At 48.7% G+C, this 9,740-nt stretch overlaps 2 protein-coding genes across 2 annotated transcripts in view; one reads left to right on the plus strand and one right to left on the minus strand.

The window, feature by feature from the left end:
- Positions 1-4,827: 4,827 nt before the first annotated feature.
- LOC119365919 (U11/U12 small nuclear ribonucleoprotein 25 kDa protein-like) lies at positions 4,828-7,908 on the minus strand. The gene is made up of 4 exons (XM_037631571.1): positions 7,544-7,908; positions 7,330-7,435; positions 5,651-5,750; positions 4,828-5,330 (listed from the first exon to the last, which is right to left on the minus strand). The coding sequence occupies exons 1-4, from the start codon at positions 7,767-7,769 to the stop codon at positions 5,235-5,237; spliced, it is 528 nt and encodes a 175-aa protein (XP_037487468.1). The 5' UTR covers positions 7,770-7,908; the 3' UTR covers positions 4,828-5,234.
- Positions 7,909-8,056: 148 nt separating this feature from the next.
- The window catches only part of LOC119365920 (PHD finger-like domain-containing protein 5A), a 3,197-nt gene continuing 1,513 nt past the window's right edge, over positions 8,057-9,740 (plus strand). The window contains exon 1 of the mRNA XM_037631572.1: positions 8,057-8,197. The gene's annotated coding sequence lies outside the window, so the exon portion shown is untranslated. The remainder of the gene's footprint in view (positions 8,198-9,740) is intronic.

Below are 9,740 nucleotides of genomic sequence, written 5' to 3' on the forward strand. Positions count from 1 at the left end.
GAAAATCTATTTATATATATGCATAACGTGTACAATTTGTAGTATCGTGAAATACCAGCAAACAAAAAAAATGGAATGGAAAAAAAACCCAAACATTTAGTACCGGTTGGTGTTACCAACCGGTACTAAAGCCCTACGCGCACCCGGGCCTGGCTCGTGTCACGTGTTCGCACTTTAGCGCCGGTTCGTGACGAACCGGTACTAAAGGGGGGGACCTTTAGTCCCCATTCTTTAGTGCCAGTTGGAGAACCGGCACTAAAGGCCGTTATGAACCGGCACTAAAGGCCGGTTCTGCACTAGTGGTAGTTCATCCGCTTGCCGCTGGCCGCTGGGGGCTCCTCCAGCACCATGTCATAGTCCAAGGGCGACACCGCCTCCTTACCCTTCTCCAAGGGCGGCACCACCTCCTTGCCTTTCTCCAAGGGCGGCACCACCTCCTTGCCCAGTTATCTGTGTCAATCTGCATTACGAACAACACAAAGTTTAAATGTTGATCAACATTCAATCCTATCGTCCAAAGCCCCTATATTTACCAACCTAGGTTGTACTGCTTACCCACCACCGCATTCAATTAACCCTCTATATCTCTTACTATCACGCCTCTTCCACATCTCCATCGCCATGAACCCATCCCCAACCCCTTCCCCTGGGGTATTGGTTGGAGGGCTTTCTTCCTTGGATGCTCGTTCCGTGATCGCACCAAGTTCGAGAACACCATATGGAAATGTGCTCTAACTTCACCAGTATCGATGACTTACACAGGGAGGCATGCGCTGCAAGAAGGCGACGACAGAAGAGTTGAAGATGTTGATTCCTGACCCAGTGAAAGGCACTATGTTAGTGGACATACTGTATTGGGCCATGGATCAGGCCGACTCTAGCGATGCCGACCAGAGAGCAAGATGTGCTAAGTATAGAGGGGGTACAAGGCTCATCATGACCAACCGCCCGCCTCTGTGTCGCTGGCCGTCGTTGTTCTGGAACCGGAGGAAGAAGAAGAAGCGGTGGAGGTAGTGGTCAGGGCGCCAAAGCCAAACCACCATAGCATGCCAATCATTCTGGACAACGGCGAGGATGAGGACAACTACAAGGCCAAGGGCCCCGCAGCTCCAAACGCCGCCATGGTTGCCGCGGTTAGCATTTAGCGCTACTGTGTAGGGTTTACCCCGAATCCCAATTCCGTTGTACTCAATCCCGATTGAAACCCTCAGATCCGTTGCTACTTACTACTCATGAAGATGTGCTGATCAATCCTATCGCTATTTACCCCTATTCCCCGTTCCTCTAGCACACGGATCGAATGTGCAAAACCGAATCTAAACACGGATCGAATTCGAAAATCGTAAGCGGGGAGGTGAAAATAGTGCTTGCCGCCATTGCGAAGTGCTGCCGATGATGGACGTCGACAGTCACTTTGCTGTACTCCAATCCGTTGATCGCCGCCGCCGGTGTGAGAGCGGAAGAGTGGAGAGAGAGCGGCGAGGGAAGGTGAGGGTAATTATGTCGGCGTTTCTGGAAAACACGTGACGTCTCGAGCGTGGCTCCTCGCGTGCAGCAGCCGTCGCCCACGTGCATCCTGTGGGCCTGGCCGTGGAAGAACTGTCGATTCGGCGGTTTTCTAACGGGCCTGGCCCCAAGGTGCTTTATGTTTCATGCTATGCTGGCCGAGCGGTGAAGGCATGCAATCAAAGGGATCATTTTCTTTCCGCGCGGACTTGGTTAGGGTATATGGGAGCAACCGCGCCCATAGTGATTATGTGGATCGATCGAGGTTTTGTTTTTCACAAGGGTATTCCATATGCATATGGACGAGGACAGGACGAATTCTTTCTCCATGACTGATTGGTCTTTTTCTTCCAGGAACCGAACCATTTTCTCAATGCAGACGACGACACCGACCGACCGATCGATGGAAACCCTTTGGTTCAGCCAGCCAGTCAAGACGGCCAGAACAAACACCAACAAAATTGAAAGCGGCAGACAAGGAGCCCCCGCACACATCAACGCTCGCATCCATCACACTTATTCTGGCTTGTCCCCCCAAAACCAAAAATACTACAAAAACTCGAACTCGATCGGCCCATGCTAGCTTGTATGAACACGCACCATGCGCCCATTGATCATCGATCATATCGGTCGGTGCCCTCCCTCTCTCTCTGTGTGTATATCGACTGTGTGTGTGTGAGAGAGAGAGTAGAAGAGAGAACGAGAGAGAGAATGCAAGCTATGTTGAGCTAGGCGAGGAGGAATCAGTTGCCATATGCGGGGGCGTCTGCGCTCCATACCCTCCGTCGTCCCCACATGACATGGCCCCCCGTACGTGTGTCAACTTCACTTGTCCCTCTCCAAAAGATATCACCATGATCCCCTCTCCCCCTTCCTCTCTCGGGGAACCAAACCAAGCCGGCCCCAACCTATATCACCCCTGCCTACACTCCTATTCCTCCTATAGCTCCCCTCCTAGCCTCCTATACCTAGCCGAGCTGAGCTGAGCTGAGCAGCTGCTGCCTGACCTCCATGGCGCCATGGCACCATATATACCCGGCCGGCATCTCACGTGATCCACCCACGCCCCTCCTCCTCCTTCCAGCGCCCATCGCCCTCCTTCCTTCTTCTTCCCACCGATCGTCATCACATTGGTACTAGTACTCCTGGTAGGCTAGCAACAGGAGTCACCTTCTTACTGCCATGGACAAGCAGAGCGTCGTGTGGAGACAGCTGCACCATCAGCAGCAGCAGGCCGGCGGCGCGGCGGGCGGCAATGCCGTCGCTGGCGCCGGTGCGGCGACGACGACGACCGCGCCCGTCCGGCCGAGCGGCGCGCGGTGGACGCCCACGCCGGAGCAGGTCAAGATCCTCAAGGACCTCTACTACGACTGCGGCATCCGGTCGCCCACGGCGGAGCAGATCCAGCGGATCGCGGCCCGGCTCCGGCAGTACGGCCGGATCGAGGGCAAGAACGTCTTCTACTGGTTCCAGAACCACAAGGCCCGCGAGCGCCAGAAGAAGCGCCTCGGCGTCGACGTCAACGCCTCCCCCCTCGCCGCCGCCGCCGCCGACGTCCTCGCCCTCTCCCCCTCCGGTACTTGCTCGCACGTCACGTCCTCTCTCTCTCTCTCTCCCCCCCTCGCGCGCGCGCTGCACTTGACTTGATTCTTGTCTCGCGTCGCTTTGCTTCGAGTCCGAACTACTCCATAACAACACTCGCGACGTGCGTGCAGGTGCGGCGGCCGGCTTGTACGGCGCCGGCAACTGCGGCGGTCGCGGCGCGGCCGTCCATCCTGATGCGAGCGCCACCACCACTTGCTGGGGAGACAGCACCCTGCAGGTAACCAATCAAACTGGACTCACATGCACTGCCACATTGCATACATTACTAGTATCCGCCGATCGACCGAATTTCAATTTCCACATGCATATGCATGCATGCTAATCAGCTAATGTACATCCGGCCTGTTGGATCGACGCACGGCAGGATTACATGGGCGCGAGGAGCACGGCGGGAGCGGGCAACCACGGCGGCGCCGCCACAGCACCTACGCCGTGGCCAGCGAGCTTCCCTTTCTCCACCAACCAGACGCCGCGGGAGCTCCCGCTCTTCCCGACCGGCGGAGGCCGGCAAGAAAGCGCGGACGACTTCCACGGCGGCGGCTACCATCACCAGCCCAACAACTCGCAGTGGTGGGGAGCTGCCGCCGCCAGCAACACCAACGCCATGGCCGTCCATCACCAGCATCATCACCACCAGCTGCAGCAGCAGCATTTGCAAGAACAGCAGCAGCCGCAGCACAGCTTTTACAACAGCAGCGGCAACCAGCAGCAGATGATGATGATGATGCCCGTCCAGGACGCCGGCACCTCCCTGGAGCTCACTCTCCGTGCCCCTTACATGTGAGGGCTGTCCTTGCCTACTGCTCCCAGAGTGCTCCCGTCATTGTCCTATGCATGATCCTATCTATCTACTCGTACTAGTTACTTACAGTTAGAAGCAGTACTATGTGGAAGCATGTCCATGTCTGGAACTTGTAGGGTTTAATGGTAGTGTGGTCCCTAAACCCTCAAACTGGTAGTGCACTCTGCACTGCATGCCAAATGCAACAGGCAGTGCATGGTGCAGCAACCAGTGTGTGTGGTGAGTTTGCTACTGTTTGGTTGCTTACTTGGTTGTAGCCAAAGTCCAAAGCGTGTGTGTGTGTGCCCGGGGCAAAGTGTGTGTGGGTACTAGCGCGCTTGTCACAGGAGGAGGTAGCACCATTGGTGTCAAGCTTGTCTCTCCCGTTGGTGCCCTTCCAGATAGAGGAAAAAGTTATCCTCCGGTCTGATCACCTGTTGAGATTTATGGACTGTGGGTTCTCTTCAGCTGGGGCATACTTTTTCTCTGTCCATATGTGCCCATTATAGTCATGCATGCCAGTTTTATCATTTCAGCATTTTGGGATGTGTGTGGCTGTGTGCCCTGGGACCACACCGGTTGAGTTGCTGGGGGAATGTCGGTTCCAAGAAAAGAATCAGTTTCCAGTCAACACATTTTGGTCCTGACTTGGGTCAGGCTGGTCTGTTGGTTTTGGGGCACATGGTTTGAAATTTTGATCTTTCAAACCATGTGTTTTTAACCATTGTGATGGCATGATGTTTTTTGTGTGTGTTTGATTAGCTTGTACTCCCTCTGTAAAGAAATATAAAGAGGGTTTAGATCAAAGTCTTATACTTGAGTAAAAACGAGCAGTCAAGACTTTACGGAGGGAGTATAAAATGTAGAGGCTGCAATTACGGAGTACTATGCATCATGGGCATGACTTGAGTAAAAACGAGCAGTCAAGACTTGTCTGAACCATAAATGAAGCAGTAGTTTACCAGGGCCAGCTGACATGTAAAAAGCGTTCAAATAGTTAAAATGAAGTGCAGAGTGCACTTCGGCACTTCCCACTGCCGAATATCATGACTACTAAATCAGTAGTAGTAGCTTCGAAATTATCGCACACATTAGCTAACGAGCGCTAGGGACATAGTGCTCTCCCCGAGCATACACGATCTTCTGCAACTTCTGCTTGCCATCAACTTCTGCAACTTCTGCATGCCATCAACGAATCAGTCGATTGCTTCCTTGAAATATATCCGCCACAGCTGAATCTTGGAGTGTTCTTCGTTTCATAAGTGATCGCTCTCCACTGGCCTTAAGCGATCACACTCTGTTGGCTGTAAGGGCTTCACTGATCCGAAATCACGAGGTAGGATCACATCTTCCTGCTAAGGCCGTGGAAGAACCGGTGTTTTCTTCTCCTAGAATGCTTCTGATGTATTCTCGACATGACGTGCGGCGAGAAACAAACCTAGTACAGCAGAGCGCAGAAACATAGTCACAAAAACTTTATTCAGTCCATCTCTAGTTGCTATCCAGTAACACTATCTCTGTACGTGGATGCATTTGTGGTCAAACTATCTTATTTGGTAACGCAGATTCCACTAGGCCATCTTAAGAAGGCAGTAAATAAAAAAAATCTTCCAAAAAGAAAAATATGAAAATATCCATGTGCCTTAAAGAGATGGGTTGTTGTTCCCCAAAGAGGTTTCATATGCTGCTACACATACTAAAAAATTCGGAAAATTGAAATGAAGAAATCTTGTTATTCTTGAACAGAAGGAACCAAACCTTGGAGTTATTACGAATGTCATAAGAAGAAAGTGCGGAATTATCATCTATCAACTTCTCACTCTGATGTGTCAGGCAGTAGTTCTCCCAAATGTGCTTCCTGGGACAAACATAAATACTTAGAGCGGAGTTTGGAAGAAATCATCTGTTTCCTTAACAGATGGAAATATTGACAGAGAAAAGGTTGAGAGATGCCACGAAAAAGTATGTCAGTTCTTAATAGAATAACGGATGAAAACATGGTTATTTACAGCTAAAATAATAGAGCCAAACAATAAAATACAGCAAAAAAGCATTGCACAGATAGTTAACATATGCAACTAGTGCTGAGAAGCACATAAATGATGATGCCTTTGAATTCCATAATTCAGGAAAAGATGGATACCAAGATGGCACTTCAGGGCTTTCAATACAAGCCTGGCAGCTACTTCCTCCGTCCGGAAATACTAGTCATCAAAATGGATAAAAGGAGATGTATCTAGACGTATTTTAGTTCTAGATACATCACTTTTTATCCATTTTGATGACAAGTATTTCCGGACGGAGGGAGTACTATATAGTTCAAGCTATATTATTAAGCCTAGCTAACATCAGTAAGGTAGGATCTGTAAATTTACATTTGTACAGCTGAATCTTTTTAATTGCGGAAGGCTTATCTTAATAGTTGGCAGATGCCCAACCATATTAATTATTGAGTTGTAAATTGTTTTCAGCATCTAGTAATGTTTACAGAAATAAAATAGCCGGGCCTTCCCAAATCTATAGTTTATAATCAAGCACTTCAATCATCATACTACATGGTCACTTTTTTCTGAAAAATAGGCATAACACTTTCTGACAGAGGTAACAAATACTGAGGCCAAGACCTCTTTGCGGCGAGTACTACTGTGATATCAGACAGGCAAATAGTGGACTGTCCTAGACAAACTTATAACCACATGGCTGAATCTTCATGCAGTGAAGGAAATGGGGTTATATTTTAGAGTTTAGAATGCCCATTACACATATTAGAGTGCAATTTCTTTATATGTTGAGCCCAACTACTTTAAGAAAAAAATCTTCGAACATTATATTCTCCTTAGTTTGAGCTGAAATAGACTAGTTATGATACGAACCTCAACTCAAATGGGTTTGACTAACCTTGTGTACCCACATGCTAGTCAATACCAAACAGGTAAAGTTCAGTGCAAATATCAAGCTAAAAACAAGAATAAGCTTCAGCTAGGATTCGCAATGTCTTGGGCTATTTCAGAATCCAAATCAATATCATAGATCTTGTGACGTTCATCTTATTCAGATCATGATGCCTATCTAAACTAATACATTTTGGTAGATCAACAGTGACTGAGTCCCCATTGTGGGAGAAATTAGTTATATTTGAGCTAAACCTACTTCCAGAAGTCAATCTTGGAAAAATTATATGTTCGAGTTTCAACTGAAAAACACTAATACAGGAGAGGCTAATTCAACTTGGGTTCTCAATGTCTCAAGTTCATTCAGAATTTAAATCAATCTCATATATCTTGTAGCTTATGTAGATCGTCACACCCATCCAAACTAGTACCTCCGGGTTAATCGACAGTGCCTGTGCGCCTATTGTGTGATGTATCAAACAGCAAACATAATTCGACAGCATTTTGAAGAACATCAGGTAACTAGGAAAAGATCTGATTCCTTACCATGAGATGTGACGATGGCCCATCTGGCCCTGCTCAATCTCAGTTATCTTCTTCCTGATAGCCAGCTTCAAATCCTTGAGCGTAGCAGTGTTCAGCACCGCAACATCTTCATCACCACAACGGCAAGAGGAGCACGAATTGAGATGGGGGATAAACGCACGGTAAGGGATTTGGACAGAAATGTGGGCGGGGTTCGAAGAGGGCCATATTATACCGAACGAGGTGTTGTCCAGCTTGACGACGGTCACCCTCATGGCGCTGCCGAGCTCGAGGTTGATGAGCGTGTCCACGTCCGCCAGCGAGGGCTTCCTCGGGACGTCGGCGAGTATGGGGTCGTCGAGGAGCGTCGCGAGCATGGACTGCAGCCTCGCCTGCTTGGCCTCGCTGCTCTGGTAGGCGGCCACCTCCTCCTCGGGCTTCGCGGCGCCTGCCGAGTCCATCGCCTCTCCACCGTAGAGCGCGATTGGATAGGGACGCAGCGCGGATCCCTGCGACGGCGGGTGCTCAACGGCGGCGGCGGCGGCGGCGGGTGCTCGGGGGAGATGGGTGCCACTAGAGCTCTATGAGAGGGGCCGAAGGTGTTGGGAGGCCGACAGGTGGGACCCAGCCCAAGTAGAGCAAAATATGCTGGACCACGCTGTCCACTGTGAGCCGTCCGATCGGGGTGCTGGGCTATTTGGACGGCGATCCCCGTCGCAGCACACCTCTTCGTCGTTTATCTGCAAGCTTCTACCCGCATCGGCCACCGCCGCCGCCAGAATCTATTCCGCCCACCTCGCCTCGTCGACGTCGTCTCGGGGTCTCGGCGCGCCGCCTGCGGGGAGCGAGGAGCAAGCGCCGCCGCGACAGCGAGCTCGTCCTTCCGAAGGTACGTGCAGGCCGAACCCTAAAGCTTCTCCTGTGATCTATGGTCCCGTCCCGCCACTGGAAGCTTATGCATCCCCTAGGTTTTTTGCTCCGCTCCGGCGATTTCCGCTCGGACGCTTGTACGTGTTCCTTGCGTCGCCCCTTAGGCCAGCCGCCGGAGCTTGGCGGTGGGGCGTGTTCTTCTGCACCAACCATGGCCCTCTAAGCACAGGGCGAGTAGGGCCCTGTTCTCCAGATTCAGTACACTAAGCTTCAGATGGTTTGGATGGCCGCAAATTGAAACACATCCACAAGCAATCTGCGGTGTCGTCTGTAACTTTGGCTTCGTTAGCGAGAGATGTAGGGGACTATAATTGTTGTCACGTAATAATAACTTTATGTCATGTTGGCTAGTGCTCTATAGGAGGCTGAACTGGAATACATGTTATTTGATCTGCACTTGCATTATTGATCTGGAAGGCTGGAACACCATTGCTATGTAAAATTTGTTTTGTAGGAACTGCAGTAGCAATCAGTGAAGTTATTAATACTATATACGCTAGTATCTCCTATACGTATGCTCTATTTTTGTTAATAGTAGTGTCCTAGAACAATTTTATGTTGTTAATTTTCATATTATCAGCGGAAAGTAATGCCATGCTCATGATATATAAATTTGTTGTACTGGAATTGTGCTGTTAAAGCCATAGGATGTTCTGCCTATCGAATTGATAAGATACACTCTGAATTCGTTTTTTTACTTCTTTAGTAAATACAGCATTTAAATATCTTTGAAAGCTTTCGAATCTGTATTGGATATAGTTGAAGTTAAGAGTTTTCGGTATCTGTATTCATTTCAAAATATATGGATATAGTTATGGTAGTGGCACTATTCGATCTGTTTTCGTAGTTGTGGTAGGGGCCCCATAGTTGCGTTTGTGATGAGAGCTTTTCACCCCTAAGAACTTCAACTCGTCAACCAGAAACCTCACATAACTAGGTAACTGATATGGTTGGAAATGTTTCTGATCAGCTTCCAACATCAAGTTTTGTACATCTAAGATTGAAAACATCTGAACCTTAAGGGTGTATTGTGGGGGTGGTATTCAGGCTTTTTAGTTCTCCTGCTGTCATACGTTTCTACTAGTTGGTGAAAATGTGTGCTATGATGTGGCGTCTGTGGAAAGCAGGAGACATATGCCTACATGTCTTTGTGCTTTTATGATGGAATATGATTGGTGAGATTCCAATGACATTAAATGAATATATTGAAAAAGGTGGATGGAATTTGCAGTCATACCCATTGTTGTATAGATTCTAAAAACATAGTATCTCACCAATCACAAAAAGGGACCCTGATGACAGTAAATGAAGACATTGCGACTATGGGGTTGAATTTGAAATCATACTGTATTTTTGTCAATGTTGAGTATTCTAGTGGTATACTTCCTTTTCTTTATAAGGGCGATCTGTTCTTGTCACCTTGATGATATTGAGCTTGATGAATTACTAGTTCTAAAAATAATTTCAATGTAAGGAATGTTATATTGTTTGCTTCTATTATG

The sequence above is a fragment of the Triticum dicoccoides genome, chromosome 2B (assembly GCF_002162155.2).
Source record: "Triticum dicoccoides isolate Atlit2015 ecotype Zavitan chromosome 2B, WEW_v2.0, whole genome shotgun sequence".
Taxonomy (NCBI): domain Eukaryota; kingdom Viridiplantae; phylum Streptophyta; class Magnoliopsida; order Poales; family Poaceae; genus Triticum; species Triticum dicoccoides.